General features: G+C 42.2%; 1 protein-coding gene across 1 annotated transcript; it reads right to left on the minus strand.

The window, feature by feature from the left end:
- Nucleotides 1–33: 33 nt before the first annotated feature.
- blk (BLK proto-oncogene, Src family tyrosine kinase) lies at nucleotides 34–18,066 on the minus strand. Its single transcript, XM_029114693.2, has 13 exons — nucleotides 17,963–18,066; nucleotides 16,523–16,654; nucleotides 15,772–15,802; nucleotides 15,523–15,616; nucleotides 14,661–14,759; nucleotides 14,374–14,477; nucleotides 9,746–9,895; nucleotides 6,176–6,328; nucleotides 5,882–6,061; nucleotides 5,448–5,524; nucleotides 4,186–4,336; nucleotides 2,336–2,467; nucleotides 34–523 (listed from the first exon to the last, which is right to left on the minus strand). The coding sequence occupies exons 2-13, from the start codon at nucleotides 16,604–16,606 to the stop codon at nucleotides 321–323; spliced, it is 1,458 nt and encodes a 485-aa protein (XP_028970526.1). The 5' UTR covers nucleotides 16,607–16,654; nucleotides 17,963–18,066; the 3' UTR covers nucleotides 34–320.
- Between the last annotated feature and the right edge of the window lie 5,309 nt (nucleotides 18,067–23,375).

Below are 23,375 nucleotides of genomic sequence, written 5' to 3' on the forward strand. Positions count from 1 at the left end.
AATTTTGTTCATTTTATCCAAATAATACTGACCTGGCATGGATATTTTATAATTTCATTTTTTTCTTTCCATCATTTCAAATGGTCCATTTCAGATTAATTCCAGGCAGCAACTGCATTCAGTAACCCTGCTTGGTCCAGCTTGATTTGGCTCAGCTCGACTCCATCAGGTCTCTCCTAAAATCCCTGGGTGTTGTCGGACATATGCAGTATAGATGGCATGTCCATGTGGTCCTCAAGCATTATAACCATTACTAATCAACTTTGACATTACTTTGTCGCCCACATTTTTTTAAAGATTTATACGGGAACATCATGACTTCAGGGCTGCATTTCATATTGTCCTTCTGTGGCAATGAAGAAGTCGTTGAGTGTGTGTTGTAGGTGTTCAAACGTAGGTCGATCCTCTGCCTTTTCTCTCCAGCAGGACATCATGATGTCGTACAATTCAGCGGGACAACCCTCTGGACACGGCATCCTGTAAAATGTGTCGAGGTTCCGGATTACCTCAGGGTTTGTCATACCTGGTGGTCGAGGTAGAGAGACAGAAATACAGGTGTAGTAACCCAACAGCAATCCAACAAACTAATAACCTACATAATCCCAAAAGTACAGAGGAAATACTTTCACAGCCAGTGTTACATAGACATACAGTGGCTCATAACACTACGAGATTCAAACTAACATACCCATTATTGGGTTTCAGTTGTCACTCAAACACAATAATGTTCACAGTTCACACGCTTCACTAATGCATCAAAAGGTACACTAAAACCTGTTGCTGTAAAAACATCTCACAATGCAAATGGAAGATCAGTAAGCTAAAGGAAGAAGTGGTCAAACTGATAAAAAACTGACTATCAGTTTAGGCAAGTTACATTTTGGTTTTACAATCCTTAGAAAACCTAGGGTTTCCAGAGTGGTAAAAGCACATTTACCTGGAACTTAAATGTATTTTAAAATGTTTTCTATACCTACATGTACTTTAGTGCTATAACTTCAAAACAAATTGGAAAATGATCTATATAACCATGTGTTAGCTAATTAGAAAGCCGTATTGTTTTCAGTGTCAGTTTGAAGTTTTACATTAGCAGAGATGATATTCATAGTGAACGATACTCTTTACCTGGATACGGTATTCTCACTCTTCCTGGATATAGTATTCTAGTCCAACTCTTTACCTGGATACGGTATTCTCACACTTCCTGGATATAGTATTCTAGGCCAACTCTTTACCTGGATACGGTATTCTCACTCTTCCTGGATATAGTATTCTAGGCCAACTCTTTACCTGGATACGGTATTCTCACTCTTCCTGGATATAGTATTCTAGGCCAACTCTTTACCTGGATACGGTATTCTCACTCTTCCTGGATATAGTATTCTAGGCCAACTCTTTACCTGGATACGGTATTCTCACTCTTCCTGGATATAGTATTCTAGGCCAACTCTTTACCTGGATACGGTATTCTCACTCTTCCTGGATATAGTATTCTAGGCCAACTCTTTACCTGGATACGGTATTCTCACTCTTCCTGGATATAGTATTCTAGGCCAACTCTTTACCTGGATACGGTATTCTCACTCTTCCTGGATATAGTATTCTAGGCCAACTCTTTACCTGGATACGGTATTCTCACTCTTCCTGGATATAGTATTCTAGGCCAACTCTTTACCTGGATACGGTATTCTCACTCTTCCTGGATATAGTATTCTAGGCCAACTCTTTACCTGGATACGGTATTCTCACTCTTCCTGGATATAGTATTCTAGGCCAACTCTTTACCTGGATACGGTATTCTCACTCTTCCTGGATATAGTATTCTAGGCCAACTCTTTACCTGGATACGGTATTCTCACTCTTCCTGGATATAGTATTCTAGGCCAACTCTTTACCTGGATACGGTATTCTCACTCTTCCTGGATATAGTATTCTAGGCCAACTCTTTACCTGGATACGGTATTCTCACTCTTCCTGGATATAGTATTCTAGGCCAACTCTTTACCTGGATACGGTATTCTCACTCTTCCTGGATATAGTATTCTAGGCCAACTCTTTACCTGGATACGGTATTCTCACTCTTCCTGGATATAGTATTCTAGGCCAACTCTTTACCTGGATACGGTATTCTCACTCTTCCTGGATATAGTATTCTAGGCCAACTCTTTACCTGGATACGGTATTCTCACTCTTCCTGGATATAGTATTCTAGGCCAACTCTTTACCTGGATACGGTATTCTCACTCTTCCTGGATATAGTATTCTAGGCCAACTCTTTACCTGGATACGGTATTCTCACTCTTCCTGGATATAGTATTCTAGGCCAACTCTTTACCTGGATACGGTATTCTTCCATAAGTGACTATCTCAGTCAACAGGATGCCGAACGACCAGACATCTGACTTGATGCTGAACGTCCCATAGTTGATTGCCTCCGGTGCTGTCCATTTAATAGGAAACTTAGCACCTGTCCAGGGATACAGAGCAAAATAAGAAAGATAAAGAAAGAGATTGGGAAAAGGAAAAAAGATAAACGTGGCAAAGAGAGAGTGTGTGGGAGAATGGGTTGTGAACTATAAATCTATATCACATTCAATAACGTCCTTTTCTCACAGTGGAAAATGATTGACATTTATAACGGAATACAGATAAGAGTCACATAAAAAAATGTTGCTCCAAGATAAGCTTTTCCGACTAGTTATCAGCCACTATCAGCTTGCATTAATGTGTCACTTGTAATGACAGATTTGCATCAATGCTGTAACATCAATCTTTTTCCATTTCAGTAAACATTATTCAAATGCTTACAATCACTATTACTAACTAGTAAATGGAAATTTGAAGAATGTGATGGTGACAAAGAATGTCTGCTACTAATTTTCTAGAACAGTTTGGAATTGAACCAATTTTTTTATTGCTGAAATTACTGGGGCAAAATATTCGGCATCATTTCATAGAACTGCTGAGAATGATCTACTGTGTTGGATCTGCCATTTATGTTTTTACAGACCACATTCAGCTTGTGTCAACTTCCCCTTGTAAGTATTTTCGATTGAGAATATACTTTAAATAAAACTGGGGTCAAGTTGATTGCAGTTTTCAAGTAATGAGCAGAGCAGAGTTTTTTGTTTGAAAAACATTCAGTAATTCCTTGTTGCTTTCACATTCAATGGAAACAACTAAGGGTCCGATGTAACCACCATGTGTGCCAGATGTGCCAGATGTAACCACCACATGTCAGATGTAACCACCATGTGCCAGATGTAACCATCACATGTCAGATGTAACCAACACATGTCAGATGTAACCACCACATGTCAGATGTTACCATCACATGTCAGATGTAACCACCACATTTCATATGTAACAACCATGTGCCAGATGTAACCAACACGTCAGATGTAACCACCACAGTTCAGATCAATCAATCAATCAATCAAATGTATTTATAAAGCCCTTTTTACAACAGCAGTTGTCACAAAGTGCCTTACAGAGACACCCGGCCTTAAACCCCAAGGAGCAAACAACAATAGTGTTGAATTTCAGTGGCTAGGAAAAACTCCCTAAGGTCGAATTTTAGGAAGAAACCTAGAGAGGACCCAGGCTCAGAGGGGTGACCAGTCCTCTTCTGGCTGTGCCGGGTGAGATATTAAGAGTCCAATTGGAATAATAAATACATTTCTCTGGGCTAAATCCAGAGTCTATTTGATTTTAGACTAGGTCAGAAGTATGACCAGGTGAATAAGTACAGGGACAGCAACGGGCCCCCCAAACCAGGTAATCCGCAAGTGTGGACCAGGACCTCATCTCCTCCTAAAATTTTAAACTGGAGGAGACTGAGAAAAGTTAGTAGTGCATTCCTCATATCCCCCAGCACAATAATATAGCAGCGTAACACCTTGGAACAGATGTAACAACCACGTGACAGATGTAACAACCAAGTGTCAGATGTAACAACAATGTGTCCGATGTAACCACCATGTGTCAGATTTAACCACCACATGTCAGATGTAACAACCACGTGACAGATGTAACAACCATGTGTCAGATGTAAAAATCACATGTGAGATTTATCAACCACAAGTCAGATGTATCAATATGTGCCAGATGTAACTGCCAGATGTAAATAATGTAATGTGGGTTTGATAGTTTTGAGCCACTAGTTGAGGTCCTGTCATGCCTGACCTTCCTGAGCAGTGTACTCGGTCTCTATAATCCTGGCCAGCCCAAAATCTGCTATCTTGCAGTGGAGAGTCTCGTTGACAAGAATGTTGGCAGCTCGTAGGTCTCTGTGGATATAATTCTTCTTCTCTATGTAGGCCATGCCTTCTGCTATCTAACACAGAAAGTGTGGGAGAGAGAAGAGAGATTATTTAGAGCTTTCAAAGCTTTCATTATGAAAAAAAGCTGAATGAATTCTATTTCGTGTCCTGGACAGTACAGTACATTAAATGATTGACAAGACCTTGTTAATTCCAATTTAAGTTGACACACCACTGGTTGGTAGCATTTCAATACTGTTACTTGCTAAGCAGTCTTCGGGAGGTATATATGTTGATATGCAGTCTTAAAATGAGTTTATATGTTGCTAAGCAGCCCTGAGGGAATGTAGATAATAATAAATAATAATGCATTTTATTTATATAGCATTAAGGATGGCATCTATATATAAATATAGTGTGATAATGGTATTTGCCTCCCAAATGACACCCCATTCCCTCTGTAGTGCACTCTTTCAGACGAGAGGTCATGAGAGAATATAGGTGTGATGATGTGACTCCGGGCAGAAGTAGTGCTGTATAGAGGGAACAGGTCGTCATTTGGGTCTTAAATACAGTAAAGTGGGTTAGACAGGATGTGCTACCCTCTCACAGGAAGCTACACTTTTGGCCTCAAGGGAAAGGAGGGGCTTGCCATGGGGGATGGAAAAAAGCGACATAACTGAACTTCCTGTCCGGATGTTAATGATGGAGGCAGTTAGCAGTGTAAAACCAGCTCAAACTGCGCTTGCCACAGTGCCACAGAAACCACCTTCATGTACACCAGCTAGCAGTGATAGTTTCCATTTGTCTTCACATTCTGGCACTCTATAAAAAAAAGTATGCTTTTAAAAGCTTCTGCGGTCTGCTTGGCTATGAATAGACATGTCCTCAGAATTGATACTAGGAACTGTTTTGTTTCTTCAATCTCTGAGTCCCACATGGCCCCCTTGCCAAAGATAGTTTGACATTAGCTCTGCGCTCCTGGTCAGTAGGTCACAAATTAGGTTTAGGGGTCAAGGTTAATCTGGCTGTGTTGCTATGTGTTCACATCTCTACTGTCACCATAAAGCTCAATAATTGGAAATTCCTCAAAATGTCAATAGCCAAATGATCAAATATGGAATTTAACAAGAAATAAAATCCAATTTAAAAGTCCAATTTATGGGCATGTGTAGAGGTTTGTACCTGTGCTGACATGTCTATCAGTTTAGGGACATTTAGCTTCTTGCCCTCGTCTGTTTTTAGAAAGTCCAGTAGGCTTCCTGCAAATTGGACAGTAAAAGGAAGCACAAACATAGTTAGATCAGAGGTCCAATGATATTGTCAAATATTTGTTACAAAATAAAAACAGAAATATTTTATTTCCAGGGCCATTGTTATTGAGGCCCAACTTGAACTGCTCTCTTGAAGTGCTACATTAAAAAAGCCATCAGAATCTGACTAGGCATGTGAGGTATTGGTAGACATTGTCAAATATTTGAGACGGAACATGTCTACTGTCTCTCAGTGTGTGTGTCCGAGCTATTTAACCGCCACATGACAGTAGGTATATCAGGGCAATAGTGAGAGCATTTTAGATATTTCTCATGCGATGCCTGCGACAGAACTGTGTCTCTCACCATTGACCATGTACTCTGTGACGATGTAGATGGGTTCCAAGGTAACGACAGCATGGAGTCGTACCAGTCGGTCGTGTTTCAGCTGTTTCATCAGGTTGGCCTCCTGCAGAAAGGCCTCAGGTTCCATGGTTCCTTCCTTCAGCGTTTTAATGGCCACCTTCTGATTCCCCTTATAATATCCTGGGGAGGGAGGGAACAGTAAAAACACAGTGAAATGGGAAGATATGACTGAACATCCATGGAAAGACAGAAACACTCCCTCACACACACACTCTGGCTCAGAAGCAGTCTTACCCATCCAGACTTCTCCAAACTGTCCTGCTCCCAGTTTCTTGACCATCTTCAGGGTGTCCCTGGGTATCTCCCACTCGTCCTGTGCCCACGGCTGCACTGGGGGCTTTGGCTTGCAGGGCTCATTCAGACGCTGACACAACCCATCAGACTTACCTGTCACACACAGACGAGTTGGAGCGTGTCAATACAAAGGCAATAGGCCCAGGTGACTGAATAGGTAATTCAGTGCGGGTGTGATTGAATTCAGCTCTTAACTTAAACCTACAATGGCAACCTCTTTGTACACCTAAAGAAGACATAGAGAAAGGTAACCTGGCGCCTCTTGTGTAGGACCATGGATGTGGTTGAATCTGTGTATCTTACACTGTGCATGTGTGTCTGTGTATTTGTGTGTGTGTGTGTGTTACCAACATACACCTACATGCCTATTCTATGGTTAGGGTTTAATCTGTGCTGGCTACACAGACCAATAGCTGGCTACTCCTGGTCACATTATAAACAAGGAATAGCTGAATCTGATGTGAATGGAGGAAGGTGGTTAAATTGTGACGTGGTTATTTTCAGATGTGTTTTCTTCCTCTGTTAAACCAGAAACAAAATTAAACTCCCACGCTGACACACGCGTTCCATTCCACACATCACTACACTGACAGTTACATGTACAGTGGGGAAAACAAGTATTTGATACACTGCCGATTTTGCAGGTTTTCCCACTTACAAAGCATGTAGAGGTCTGTAATTATTAACTGCACCTGTTTGAACTGGTTACATGTATAAAAGACACCTGTCCACACAATCAAACAGACTCCAACCTCTCCACAATGGCCAAGACCAGAGAGTTGTGTAAGGACATCAGGGGTAAGACCTGCACAAGGCTGGGATGGGCTACAGGACAATAGGCAAGCAGCTTGGTGAGAAGGCAACAACTGTTGGCGCAATTATTAGAAAATGGAAGAAGTTCAAGACAACGGTCAATCTCCCACGGTCTGGGGCTCCATGCAAGATCTCACCTTGTGGGGCATCAATGATCATGAGGAAGGTGAGGGACAAGCCAAGAACTACACGGCAGGACCTGGTCAATGACCTGAAGAGAGCTGGGACCACAGTCTCAAAGAAAACCATTAGTAACACACTACACCGTCATGGATTAAATTCCTGCAGCGCATGCAAGGTCCCCCTGCTCAAGCCAGCACATGTCCAGGCCCGTCTGAAGTTTGCCAATGACCATCTGGATGATCCAGAGGAGGAATGAGAGAAGGTCATGTGGTCTGATGAGACAAAAATAGAGCTTTTTGGTCTAAACTCCACTCGTCGTGTTTGGAGGAAGAAGAAGGATGAGTACAACCCCAAGAACACCATCTCCGCTGTGAAGCATGGAGGTGGAATGATCATTCTTTGGTGATGATTTTCTGCTGAGGGGACAGGACGACTGCACCGTATTGAGGGGAGGATGGATGGGGCCATGTATCGCGAGATCTTGGCCAACAACCTTCTTCCCTCAGTAAGAGCATTGAAGATGGGTCGTGGCTGGGTCTTCCAGCATGACAACGACCCGAAACACACAGCCAGGGCAACTAAGGAGTGGCTCTGTAAGAAGCATCTCAAGGTCCTGGAGTGGCCTAGCCAGTCTCCAGACCTGAACCCAATAGAAAATCTTTGGAGGGAGCTGAAAGTCCGTATTGCCCAGCGACAGCCCCGAAACCTGAAGGATCTGGAGAAGGTATGTATGGAGGAGTGGGCCAAAATCCCTGCTGCAGTGTGTACAAACCTGGTCAAGAACTACAGGAAACGTATTATCTCTGTAATTGCAAACAAAGGTTTCTGTACCAAATATTAAGTTCTGCTCATGCAATAAAATGCAAATTAATTACTTAAAAATCATACAATGTGATTTTCTGGATTTTTGTTTTAGATTCCGTCAGATGTACCTATGATAAAGATTACAGACTTCTACATGCTTTGTAGTAGGAAAACCTGCAACATCGGCAGGCTTTCGGCAGTGTATCAACTCCTCTCCCCGCTGTATGTATTAAGTGCACATGAGGGTAAAGGTTAGTAATTTTCTACAGGTAAAGTATTAAAGTTTGATTGGAGTTGAGAGGAGCTGAGGGGAGAGGAGTTGAGAGGAGAGGAACAGATTTGAGCTGAGGAGCTGATAGGTCTAGTTACCTCCTCACCTAGTGTTTGGCCTACTGCATGATCACATACAGGACATGCAGCCGTGAGTAAATGATCACACAACAAAGCAGTGGGCTCATTAGCATGTAAACAAAACCAAAAAGTGTTTACGTCTGTCATCCAAACACGCCTGGCTAGAGAGATAGAGTGATTGGTCAACAGTGAGTAGGTTGAACTATAACAGTGGTAACACAGCAGCATGACATTTAATGAACCCTGAACCACACCTGACCTGAGCAACAGAGGGAGAGAGATAGGTACTGAGATGAACAGCTCTACGCAGTGATCCTCGACCCCACATCCACCTCCATCAATCAGACAACGGAGGTGTCGTTTGTTTAAATAGGCCTAGCTACATCTTGTTTATATAGGCCAAGCTACATCATGTTTATATAGGCCAAGCTACATCATGTTTATATAGGCCAAGCTACATCATGTTTATATAGGCCAAGCTACATCATGTTTATATAGGCCAAGCTACATCATGTTTATTTAGGCCAAGCTATATCATGTTTATATAGGCCAAGCTACATCATGTTTATATAGGCCAAGCTACATCATGTTTATATAGGCCAAGCTACATCATGTTTATATAGGCCAAGCTACATCATGTTTATATAGGCCAAGCTACATCATGTTTATATAGGCCAAGCTACATCATGTTTATATAGGCCAAGCTACATCATGTTTATATAGGCCAAGCTACGTCATGTTTATGTAGGCCAAGCTACGTCATGTTTATATAGGCCAAGCTACGTCATGTTAATATAGGCCAAGCTACGTCATGTTTATGTAGGCCAAGCTACGTCATGTTTATATAGGCCAAGCTACGTCATGTTTATATAGGCCAAGCTACATCATGTTTATATAGGCCAAGCTACATCATCAACTGATGATTTAATACAAGCATTAAAAATAAGTGACAATCAGTAAAAAAAAAAAGGCAATAGATGCTTAGTAGATTTACATCAATCGTCAACCATAATTATCAGCTGATCAACTTCCGTCTTCCTGTAAATTACTTGCAGCTGATGAGTGAGTGTGTTTTTACAAGATAAATTTTACTCTAGGGTGACATTTGATTTGTTTTAAGAAGTTAATAATGTAGCAAATGTCCCTCCAACACACAGGTGTAGTACTTGCTAACAGTAGCAAATGTCCCTCAAACTCCCAGGTGTAGTACTTGCTAACAGTTGCTAATGTCCCTCAAACTCCCAGGTGTAGTACTTGCTAACAGCAGCTAATGTCCCTCCAACTCCCAGGTTTACTAGTTGCTAACAGTTGCTAATGTCCCTCAAACTCCCAGGTGTAGTACTTGCTAACAGCAGCTAATGTCCCTCCTACTCACGGGTTTACTAGTTGCTAACAGTTGCTAATGTCCCTCCTACTCACGGGTGTAGTAATTGATCAACTCCTGCAGGTTGGGAAATGTGGTGGAGGGGGAGATGTAGTATCCTCCATTGTCCAGGGAACGGATCTTGTAGTGCTTGACCATGTCTCCGTGTTCCAGGCCCGAATCTCTGATGGACAGAGAGAAGGCTCCTGTAGGGTCAAACAAACACCGCATTCCAAGTTGAGTCAATTCAGACCATTGTAGTCACTTTCTCATCCAACAGAAATACTCTCACATAGTTTGGGTGACAACAGAAAAAAACAGAGCACACCCCTCCCCAAATGCTGCAGTCCACCTGAACCTCATCTAGATGGGACGGTGATTAGTGCTGATATGTCTGAGACAGGATGAAGCCACTTTGAAAAAGTATGAGATTTGTAACCCTTTTAAAGGTCACACCAGGTTGAGTCAATAGTATGCAGTGTCTGGTCTCTACCAAGGGGGATGTCGATATAAGCAGTGTCTGGTCTCTACCAAGGGGGATGTCGATATAAGCAGTGTCTGGTCTCTACCAAGGGGGATGTCAATAGTATGCAGTGTCTGGTCTCTACCAAGGGGGATGCCAATAATATGCAGTGTCTGGTCTCTACCAAGGGGATGTCAATATATGCAGTGTCTGGTCTCTACCAAGGGGATGTCAATATATGCAGTGTCTGGTCTCTACCAAGGGGATGTCAATATATGCAGTGTCTGGTCTCTACCAAGGGGGATGCCAATAATATGCAGTGTCTGGTCTCTACCAAGGGGATGTCAATATATGCAGTGTCTGGTCTCTACCAAGGGGGATGTCGATATAAGCAGTGTCTGGTCTCTACCAAGGGGGATGTCGATATAAGCAGTGTCTGGTCTCTACCAAGGGGGATGTCAATAGTATGCAGTGTCTGGTCTCTACCAAGGGGGATGCCAATAATATGCAGTGTCTGGTCTCTACCAAGGGGATGTCAATATATGCAGTGTCTGGTCTCTACCAAGGGGATGTCAATATAAGCAGTGTCTGGTCTCTACCAAGGGGGATACCAATAATATGCAGTGTCTGGTCTCTACCAAGGGGATGTCAATATATGCAGTGTCTGGTCTCTACCAAGGGGATGTCAATATATGCAGTGTCTGGTCTCTACCAAGGGGGATGTCAATATATGCAGTGTCTGGTCTCTACCAAGGGGGATGTCGATATAAGCAGTGTCTGGTCTCTACCAAGGGGGATGTCGATATAAGCAGTGTCTGGTCTCTACCAAGGGGATGTCAATATATGCAGTGTCTGGTCTCTACCAAGGGGATGTCAATATAAGCAGTGTCTGGTCTCTACCAAGGGGGATGCCAATAATATGCAGTGTCTGGTCTCTACCAAGGGGATGTCAATATATGCAGTGTCTGGTCTCTACCAAGGGGATGTCAATATAAGCAGTGTCTGGTCTCTACCAAGGGGGATGCCAATAATATGCAGTGTCTGGTCTCTACCAAGGGGATGTCAATATATGCAGTGTCTGGTCTCTACCAAGGGGATGTCAATATATGCAGTGTCTGGTCTCTACCAAGGGGATGTCAATATATGCAGTGTCTGGTCTCTACCAAGGGGATGTCAATATATGCAGTGTCTGGTCTCTACCAAGGGGGATGTCGATATAAGCAGTGTCTGGTCTCTACCAAGGGGGATGTCGATATAAGCAGTGTCTGGTCTCTACCAAGGGGGATGTCAATAGTATGCAGTGTCTGGTCTCTACCAAGGGGGATGTCAATAGTATGCAGTGTCTGGTCTCTACCAAGGGGGATGCCAATAATATGCAGTGTCTGGTCTCTACCAAGGGGATGTCAATATATGCAGTGTCTGGTCTCTACCAAGGGGATGTCAATATAAGCAGTGTCTGGTCTCTACCAAGGGGGATGCCAATAATATGCAGTGTCTGGTCTCTACCAAGGGGATGTCAATATATGCAGTGTCTGGTCTCTACCAAGGGGATGTCAATATATGCAGTGTCTGGTCTCTACCAAGGGGGATGCCAATAATATGCAGTGTCTGGTCTCTACCAAGGGGATGTCAATATATGCAGTGTCTGGTCTCTACCAAGGGGATGTCAATAATATGCAGTGTCTGGTCTCTACCAAGGGGATGTCAATATATGCAGTGTCTGGTCTCTACCAAGGGGATGTCAATATATGCAGTGTCTGGTCTCTACCAAGGGGGATGTCGATATAAGCAGTGTCTGGTCTCTACCAAGGGGGATGTCGATATAAGCAGTGTCTGGTCTCTACCAAGGGGGATGTCAATAGTATGCAGTGTCTGGTCTCTACCAAGGGGATGTCAATATATGCAGTGTCTGGTCTCTACCAAGGGGATGTCAATATAAGCAGTGTCTGGTCTCTACCAAGGGGGATGCCAATAATATGCAGTGTCTGGTCTCTACCAAGGGGATGTCAATATATGCAGTGTCTGGTCTCTACCAAGGGGATGTCAATATAAGCAGTGTCTGGTCTCTACCAAGGGGGATGCCAATAATATGCAGTGTCTGGTCTCTACCAAGGGGATGTCAATATATGCAGTGTCTGGTCTCTACCAAGGGGATGTCAATATATGCAGTGTCTGGTCTCTACCAAGGGGATGTCAATATATGCAGTGTCTGGTCTCTACCAAGGGGATGTCAATATATGCAGTGTCTGGTCTCTACCAAGGGGGATGCCAATAATATGCAGTGTCTGGTCTCTACCAAGGGGATGTCAATATATGCAGTGTCTGGTCTCTACCAAGGGGGATGCCAATAATATGCAGTGTCTGGTCTCTACCAAGGGGGATGTCAATATATGCAGTGTCTGGTCTCTACCAAGGGGATGTCAATATATGCAGTGTCTGGTCTCTACCAAGGGGATGTCAATATATGCAGTGTCTGGTCTCTACCAAGGGGATGTCAATATATGCAGTGTCTGGTCTCTACCAAGGGGGATGCCAATAATATGCAGTGTCTGGTCTCTACCAAGGGGATGTCAATATATGCAGTGTCTGGTCTCTACCAAGGGGATGTCAATATATGCAGTGTCTGGTCTCTACCAAGGGGATGTCAATATATGCAGTGTCTGGTCTCTACCAAGGGGATGTCAATATATGCAGTGTCTGGTCTCTACCAAGGGGATGTCAATATATGCAGTGTCTGGTCTCTACCAAGGGGATGTCAATAATATGCAGTGTCTGGTCTCTACCAAGGGGATGTCAATATATGCAGTGTCTGGTCTCTACCAAGGGGATGTCAATATATGCAGTGTCTGGTCTCTACCAAGGGGATGTCAATATATGCAGTGTCTGGTCTCTACCAAGGGGATGTCAATATATGCAGTGTCTGGTCTCTACCAAGGGGATGTCAATATATGCAGTGTCTGGTCTCTACCAAGGGGATGTCAATATATGCAGTATCTGGTCTCTACCAAGGGGATGTCAATATAAGCAGTGTCTGGTCTCTACCAAGGGGATGCCAATAATATGCAGTGTCTGGTCTCTACCAAGGGGATGTCAATATATGCAGTGTCTGGTCTCTACCAAGGGGATGTCAATATATGCAGTGTCTGGTCTCTACCAAGGGGATGTCAATATATGCAGTGTCTGGTCTCTACCAAGGGGATGTCAATATATGCAGTGTCTGGTCTCTACCAAGGGGGATGCCAATAATATGCAGTGTCTGGTCTCTACCAAGGGGATGTCAATATATGCAGTGTCTGGTCTCTACCAAGGGGGATGCCAATAATATGCAGTGTCTGGTCTCTACCAAGGGGATGTCAATATATGCAGTGTCTGGTCTCTACCAAGGGGATGTCAATATATGCAGTGTCTGGTCTCTACCAAGGGGATGTCAATATATGCAGTGTCTGGTCTCTACCAAGGGGATGTCAATATATGCAGTGTCTGGTCTCTACCAAGGGGGATGCCAATAATATGCAGTGTCTGGTCTCTACCAAGGGGATGTCAATATATGCAGTGTCTGGTCTCTACCAAGGGGATGTCAATATATGCAGTGTCTGGTCTCTACCAAGGGGATGTCAATATATGCAGTGTCTGGTCTCTACCAAGGGGATGTCAATATATGCAGTGTCTGGTCTCTACCAAGGGGGATGCCAATAATATGCAGTGTCTGGTCTCTACCAAGGGGATGTCAATATATGCAGTGTCTGGTCTCTACCAAGGGGATGTCAATAATATGCAGTGTCTGGTCTCTACCAAGGGGATGTCAATATATGCAGTGTCTGGTCTCTACCAAGGGGATGTCAATATATGCAGTGTCTGGTCTCTACCAAGGGGATGTCAATATATGCAGTGTCTGGTCTCTACCAAGGGGATGTCAATATATGCAGTGTCTGGTCTCTACCAAGGGGATGTCAATATATGCAGTGTCTGGTCTCTACCAAGGGGATGTCAATATATGCAGTATCTGGTCTCTACCAAGGGGATGTTCCTATTACAGACTTCACATGTTCTACCATGTTTGTTGTCAGTTTGGTTATATGACCTAGAGTGATGACTGGACCAAGTCTTTACATACTAAAGATCCAAAATGTTTTTAGGGCTTTTTAGAATTCAGAACAAGTCATGTTGTTCGCATTTTCTCCTTTCTAAAGGGAAGTTTCAGAAAGGCTGGTGACATCTGACCTTTGGTGGTCTCACTCTCTCTGACGAGAAACGACCCGACTTTGTTCCCAGGAGCCAAGAGCAGGCGCTCAGTCTCTTTACGACTCAATTCCTTGAAAAACCAACTGAAACAACAGGAAGGACAGGAATTAGATCCACGATAATGAGTTATTACACGTATGCTGTCATATTAAAACAGAATACCAGTCAATTTCATCCCTTCAAAACAACTGTTTTTTTATATATTAACTCATGCTGAAGTATGTAACGTTTTATGTGTACTGATTTGTGCTATAAAAGGCCCATACCTCTGTTCTTCCAGGGTGTGAGCTCTGGCTACATAGGTGCTTGGTATGTAGCCCTCCTCTCCGGTTCGCAGAGACTTCGCCAGCCACCAGTCTCCACTCCTTCACAGAACACCACAGAAGCAGTTACACTATGCAGATACACTGGTACAGAGCCCCCAAAGGCACAGATATTATTACATTCATAATATCTTATCTGACAATTGTAAAAGAAACAATGACTTCCCCTTTTCTGTATTGACAATAAATCTGACATTGATTCAGGCTACATATTTATTGTCATAAAAAGGGGAACAATTTATTAGCTTAAATACATTTTTATCTAGTATATAGCCATTACCCCTTTAATATAGCAGTGACTCAGTGACACTGAACTGCGTTCTAAATGTAGCTTTTATGTGTGTGTGGTGGGGGTGGGGTCTTTGTGGGTATGGGTAGGTGTGTGTGTGTGTTTTAGGTCTTTCTATACTCATGGGGACCAAATGTCCAAATGTATATAGTAAAACCTGAAATAATTTTACTAATGGGGTCCTTTTTCCGGTCCCATGCAAAAGTCAATTTCCGGCTCAGGGTTTAGGTTTAGGGTCAAACTTAAAATTCATTTTAGAGCCCTTGAAGGGAATTTTGGTACCCTGGTGATTGTATACCTTGCGTACATACACACACATTTTACTATACTTGGGAGAACTTTCTGGGGATTGCAATTTACTTCCATTACAAAATATAAACCTCATCCTAGTTACAATATGACAGTCAGCCTGTCTAATAGGGTTAGAGTTGGTCAAAATAGGACTTGAATAGTAAAGTTAGGGGACAGTATAACAACAAATGTGTGTGTTTTTAAATGTGGCTGTACTGTGCTCACTCCTGTAGAATCTGAAGATGTTCTCCCTTTTTGAACCCCAGATCGTTGTCGTTGGTTGGTTTAAAATCATGCTGAGCGATGACAAGATCTCGTCCTGGAAAGTAACGGAAAACATGAGGTTTCTGAGGAGGTTATTTCTCCTTCATTTAATGAGGGAGGTCACACTGACATATTTAATTATTATTGGAATTATTAAGTAATTCATTGTACAAAGTTTTCCAAAAGTATGTTCTGAAAGGCATTACATACCATTATTGGAAGCATTTTCTCCTTTGTGTGTCTGAGATGAGAAAATACAGTTTAATCAGCTGAAAATAGGAGCATGGATTGTCTGGGCAAAGGAGAAATGCTCACTAAAAGGGAAGTAAAAAATTGGTTCACAACATTTCAAATAAATAATTTCTTTGTCCACATGGTACATTTCTGGGATCTTTTATTTCAGCTACGAAAACGGGGACGAACATTTAAAATGTTGCCGTTAATATTTGTTCAGTGTAAAACGGCAGAGATCCTTTGTTTAAATTCTTAATTACATTCACACCTTGTTGTAGTTAATGCTTGTGAAACATAAATTCAGAGAAAGTTTCAAATATACATCTGGTTTTAAGAGTAGCTAAAGTTATTGTAATTATGCATTTTTGGCTATATTGTCACCAGCGCTTGACTGGTGATAAAATAAGTACAGGAACTGACAAATTGCACATTAGACTATGTTCGTAAAAATGTACGTGTTAATAAAGCTTGCCTAAAAAAGGAACCGGAATGCAGTTTGCCTAAAATTTGAAGTACCCGAACAGCGTTCCGGCCCATTCCGGCCCATTCCGGCCCAAGTCAAGCACTGATTGTCATCTTTTACAGTAATGTAATCTTTTTCAGCCTCCAACCGGAGCTTATCAATACTCAAAAATAAGTATTTAATAAAAGCTATCACAGACATAATACTTTTGTTGTATTGGGTAACATTTGAAAAGGATCTTAAAGAACATAATGACATGCTCACTACGTGATTGGTGGAGTCCGTGAGCTTCGCTGAGGGGTGAAGGTCATCTTGTTGTCGTTTCTGACCACTGCAGCATCCACCCATCCTTAAAGAAGGACGTGAAACACATCAGTGTGTCCGGAGGTTCACAACCTGGGATGAAAAATTTGCAAACTATTAAATAAAGTTTGAGAGAGTATTTGGTTTTTAAAACATTGAATGTGCTGGAGCACCTTGGACCTTATTGTAGTACAACATTAACAACCGATGTTTACAACCTATTATTACTGCAGTACAATGTTAACAAGCTATCATTAATTCAGTACAATGTAAATACAACATATCAGTAATCCAGTACAATGTTACAAACGTATGTTAAAAGGCTATCATTACTGCAGTACAATGTTAACAGGCTATAATTAATGCAGTACAATGTTCACAACCTGTCATTACTGCAGTACAATGTTAATAAATTATTATTATTGCAGTACAATGTTAACAACCTATTATTAATTAAATACAATGTTAATAGCCTATCGTTACTGCAGTACAATGTTAACAACCTATCATTACTACGATACAATGTTAACAGCAGATCATTACTGCAGTACAATGTTAACAAACTATCATTACTACGATACAATGTTAACAGCAGATCATTACTGCAGTACAATGTTAACAAACTATCATTTTTACGATACAATGTTAACAGCAGATCATTACTGCAGTACAATGTTAAAAAACTATCATTACTACGATACAATGTTAACAGCAGATCATTACTGCAGTACAATGTTAACAAACTATCATTACTACAAAACAATTTTAACGGCCTATCATTACTGCAGTTCAATGGTGACATTGGTTTCAAATAATTATTTTACACTATTATTAATTATATTAATTATTTACTAGATAAATGAATTATACTAATGACTCATATGAATGCTAATGTTGTAAATTGTTGATCTAGCAAATAAGTTACTGATATGAAAGCTCTGGGAAACTGAATTTATTATTTTGTTATTTATTTTTACTTGCAGTCGACTAATCTCTGACCAATCTTTAATCACTTACTAGTGATTATATTCTAAATACTTAGGGCCGGTTTTGCAGACACAGATTAAGCCTAGTCTAGGACTAAAAAAACAAGCTTAATGGAGTTTCTGTTGAACTAGATTTTTTTAGTCCTAGACTAAGCTTAATCAGTGTCTGTGAAACCGGCCCATAAACTACAATAATCTCTGTGTGTTACCTTAGTTTGCAGCTCTCTTTATTAATGTCTACTTTATTAAACAACTTATTGAATTTTATATTTTGTGTTAATTCCAACATAAGCAATTATCATAAGTAAATTTTGTTAACGCAATTTGCTAAATTTGTTTTTGGCAAGTACAAGGCAAGAAAACATAATTACTAATCAATAACTTCAAATTCACAAACAACATAGTTTTTAAATACCTTCAACTTGGTGTTGCCTTGTGTCATCAAAAGTATTCCAGTTTGAAGTGTCTGCTATTTCCTTATTCAAAGCTCTCTCTCTCTCTCTCTCTCTCTCTCTCTCTCTCTCTACCTCTCTCTCTCTCTCTTTCTCTCTCTCTCTCTCTCTCTCTCTCTCTCTCTCTACCTCTCTCTCTCTCTCTTTCTCTCTCTCTATCTCTCTCTCTATCTCTCTCTATCTTTCTCTCTATCTTTCTCCATCTCTAGCTCACTCTTTCTCCATCACTCTTTCTCTCTCTCATTCTCACAAAACCATCACTCAAACATGCCGAAGACACACACAAACACACACACACACACAAACATACACAGGCATTGGGGAGTACATTAGTTGAACTAGATGAGAAGACAGTAGTTGTTTATTTACTCTGACGGGTCACTCCCTTTCCTCTGTCTGGAGGACCAGTATATTAACCAGCTCTAACCAGCTTGTCTGGAGGTCCTAAATAATTAACCAGCTCTAACCAGCTTGTCTAGAGGTCCAGTATATTAACCAGCTCTAACCAGCTTGTCTGGAGGTCAAATATATTAACCAGCTCTAACCAGCTTGTCTAGAGGTCCAGTATATTAACCAGCTCAAACCAGCTTGTCTGGAGGTCAAATATATTAACAAGCTCTAACCAGCTTGTCTGGAGGTCCAATTTATGCTATTAATTTCTGGGTAGAATTTTTTCATCAAGTATCTGTATTTGAGGGACAGGTCTTGTAGTTCCCACCTGTCTGCTCCATGCTTAGCCGTGCAGACCTGTCTAACATATTCTTTGCACAAACTGTCCTTTATCTGACCAATGCTGGAAGGTTTGAATATATATTTTAAAAAATATATATATATAGATTGTGTCCTTGCTCAGAAGAGCTACAGGATGTTGTTTACAAGCCTATAGTAAAGCATTTCCTGTCCTGGCATTACATTTTCCAACCAATCACAGTGTGTATATGTGTGCATAATTGTGTTTTATCTTTCCATGACGTCGGTCTCAGTTCCTGATTTGGTTTGATGTATCAGCTAATATACACATCTGTCATATTTGATTACTAAATTAAATGTAGCATTTCTCTAGCTGGCTGTCTAGTGGAATCCTCTGAACATAAAAATAGATGATTGTCTTAGTGAACAAATATATTTATTACTTTACAACTGTTATCTTTTCCATTACTTTTTACTTTCTGCTTTCACACAACTATCTCTTACTGATTTATAACCTTTTATATTCTGCACATTATTTCTAGAGCTCAACTTTGAACCAGGAAGCTCCTGGCTCTGGAAAGTGGACAATTTTTTTCAAAATGGACTTTAAAATCCCAAGCCAGTTTTCCGTTCAGCTGACTTCCTTTCATTGTAAACGTTGCTCTCAATCTCTGCAAACATTTGTGTGATGGACGTCAGGTGTGGTACAGACGCCGGCTTCCACATCGCTGTGCACCTGCTGTGGCTGGAGTTAGCCGGTCAGAAGAACTAGTCATAGAGGAAATGAAGTCCAACCAATTTTATCATGTGACCCGGGAAGGGGTGGGGCACAGCAGCCCTCCTTCACACGACAAGGGAGAAATCCCTGAATGTGTTTAAAAACAAGTGAAAAATGTGCTCATATACAACAACAGGCATTGGACACTAGATGGCAGTAGGCCACCATTTTGGATCCACAACAACCTACCGTATCCGTTCCTCAGGCATGGAAAATTACCAGCTGATTAATGGAGTAACTTTATCAAAACAAAACAATGAGCTACTTTTTTTGAGTTTATAACCTTGATCGACTCCTTCCTTTTTCCCACACGCATACATGCATACACACTCACATACACACTCACATACACACTTGCATACACACTCGCATACACACTCACATACACACACGCATACACACTCACATACACTCTCGCATACACAATGACACTGATCTGAATGGGGATTTCTTGTGCTTCGCAGGAATGGAAACAATAAACATTAAACAATGTGTCCTTCAGTAATTATTTTTCAGCCAAGTAATTACCCTCTTCACGTCCCTGCTCTCACACTCTCCCCTTCATGTCCCCTTCACGTCCCTTCATGTCCCTGCTCTCACACTGTCCCCTTCATGTCCCTGCTCTCAAACTGTCCCCTTCATGTCCCCTTCACGTCCCTTCTTGTCCCTGCTCTCAAACTGTCCCCTTCATGTCCCCTTCACGTCCCTTCTTGTCCCTGCTCTCACACTGTCCCCTTCATGTCCCCTTCACGTCCCTTCATGTCCCTGCTCTCACACTGTCCCCTTCATGTCCCTGCTCTCACACTGTCCCCTTCATGTCCCTGCTCTCAAACTGTCCCCTTCATGTCCCCTTCACGTCCCTTCTTGTCCCTGCTCTCACACTGTCCCCTTCATGTCCCCTTCACGTCCCTTCATGTCCCTGCTCTCACACTGTCCCCTTCATGTCCCTGCTCTCACACTGTCCCCTTCATGTCCCTGCTCTCAAACTGTCCCCTTCATGTCCCCTTCACGTCCCTTCTTGTCCCTGCTCTCACACTGTCCCCTTCATGTCCCCTTCACGTCCCTTCATGTCCCTGTTCTCACACTCTCCCCTTCACGTCCCCTTCATGTCCCCTTCACGTCCCTTCATGTCCCTGCTCTCAAACTGTCCCCTTCATGTCCCCTTCACGTCCCTGCTCTCACACTCTCCCCTTCATGTCCCCTTCACGTTCCTTCATGTCCCTGCTCTCACACTGTCCCCTTCATGTCCCTGCTCTCACACTGTCCCCTTCACGTCCCTTCATGTCCCTGCTCTCACACTGTCCCCTTCATGTCCCTGCTCTCACACTGTCCCCTTCATGTCCCTGCTCTCACACTGTCCCCTTCATGTCCCTGCTCTCACACTGTCCCCTTCACGTCCCTTCATGTCCCTGCTCTCACACTGTCCCCTTCACGTCCCTTCATGTCCCTGCTCTCACACTGTCCCCATCACGTCCCTTCATGTCCCTGCTCTCACACTGTCAGAATGAATCAAAGCAACATTATAAGGAAGACGTCTTTCAGAGTTGGTCGAATATCACAAGAGGGGGGACAATAAATCTGGTAACACCAGGAAGTGATGTTTGCTTCCTATGGGAGTCGTGTAGAACACCAAGCGGTGTTATGGTGTGGGCAGCACTTCACAGAAATGTGTTTGGACCTTTGTGTGTGTAGCCACTTCTAAGATGAACACCCACATGCACACACATACATATACATTCACACACACAAGCACGCACGCATACACACAGACACACACAGCATCTGGCTGCAGGTACACTGTGGGTCTGGTCAAACGTGTCCTCACTGCTAACTGGATGTCCCCATGGCTTTTTATCACGTTCTGTTTTCCCAGACTGCGGATGCAGATGTTGAGAGACACACACCAGGCCTAACACAACACATGAACTATATTAAACATGTGTCCTGTGGGGGGGTTTGTCTGCATATGATTTGACAGCCAGCTCCTCAGAGCCAGACGGATGCCTGGTATTAATGGAACAGACTGGGTGGTTAAGCAGCCGACTCTGAGTCCAAAGGTTGGGACGTTTGAATTAATTGAAAGACAAATGTTCTCGCCTACCAGAGTTATTCAGCTCAGGTCCTGGAGAAACAAACCGTTTCTCTGGGGTTTTCTGCCGTGGTGTCTCAGGTATGAATCTCTTATTATATGGAGAGGATTAAAAAGCACCAGTGTTTCAGGCATCTCTGTTCCTCTACTTAGTAGAGACAACAGCGCTTTCCACCTTCTATTACCACATTATTTGATCAGGTAAGCATCTGATTTACATTAACAGACTGGACCCAGTAAGCGCTGCTGGCTCAGGGATCCAGCCTTTTAGTTAATGGACAGATGCTTTAACTGCTGTGTGCCTGGAGATGGTTACCATAGAGATGCATTATATTCATTCACACACACACACACACACACACATTTACATACACAAACACCCTATTCTTTGTCCACTTTGATGTGTCATCCATGGTAGGAGGCCTCTTGTGTTTCCTTTCTCCATGGGAACTGTGTGTGTTCTGTCGTAGATTATCAGAGAGACAGCCAGACAGGCAGACAGACAGGTAGACAGAAAGACAGACACAAAGAGCGGGTGGGAAAAGGCAGACAGGACAGAAGGATCTCCCCCCTGCGGCTGTCTTCAGTAGACAAGGTGAAAGTCAATAAACAGGTTGAACAATGTGTTCAAGAGCCACTTGTTCTGCCCTGCTGGGACTGGCTGGGAGGACGTGGGTTTTGGTGGAGCTTCACACGTCTGTCTTCCTCTCTGCCGAGACAGTAACAGCCTCGCAAGCCTCTAGGACACTAGGTTGGCTTTTAGCCATTGCTTTGTAGACTTATTATATTTTAAACTGAACAAGCCCTTACCGAGGGAGCATAACAGGACAGTAAAAACATGCATGAGATCCATGTGTAGAAAGTAATGTTTCCAAATGACAAAATCCAAAGGTTTGCTGACAGGAAAGGGAACTAAGCAAAAGCAACAAAGGCTTAAGTAATGAGTCTGAAACATCTATATGAGTCTGAAATATCTATAGGAGTCTGACCCATCTATAAGGAGTCTGAAACACCTGTAGGAGTCTGAAACATTTATAGGACTCTGAAACATCTATACGTGTCTGACACATCTATAAGGAGTCTGAAACATCTATAAGGAGTCTGAAACATCTATAGGACTCTGAAACATCTATAGGAGTCTGAAACTTCTATAAGACAACTAAAGCATATATAAGGAGTCTGAAACATCTATAGGAGTCTAAAACATCTAAAAGGAGTCTGAAACATCTATAGGACTCTGAAACATCTATAGGAGTCTGAAACATCTATAAGACTAAAGCATATATAAGGAGTCTGAAACATCTATAGGAGTCTGACACATAAGGCGTCTGAAACATCTATAGGAGTCTAAAACTTCTAAAAGGAGTCTGAAACATATATAGGAGTCTAAAACATCTATAGAAATCTGATACATCTATAGGGAGTCTGAAACATCTATAAGGAGTCTAAAACATCTATAGGAATCTGAAACATCTATAGGGAGTCTGAAACATCTATAATGAATCTGAATCACATGCAAGAGTCTGCACTGAAACCTACACAACTTTCCCTAAGAGATATTCAAACTGATTCAAACTGAAATGTACCTTATACATGAATGAGGACTAAACTGAAATTGGAGCAAAATTAAACAGATACAAGATTATTATTATTTTATAAATAAGGAGAGCCGCTGTGCCAGTTCAGGTGAAAACACCTTCATTTGGACTAACCAGGTGACTCCATCCAATGAGCCCAAGGTGCTAACGCGCTGTCAACCATGAAATATAAAGGAGTAGTGATTCACCTGCGCAGCAGCTCAGCTCACACTGGGCTGCGC

Source organism: Esox lucius, chromosome 18 (genome assembly GCF_011004845.1).
Source record: "Esox lucius isolate fEsoLuc1 chromosome 18, fEsoLuc1.pri, whole genome shotgun sequence".
Lineage (NCBI taxonomy): Eukaryota > Metazoa > Chordata > Actinopteri > Esociformes > Esocidae > Esox > Esox lucius.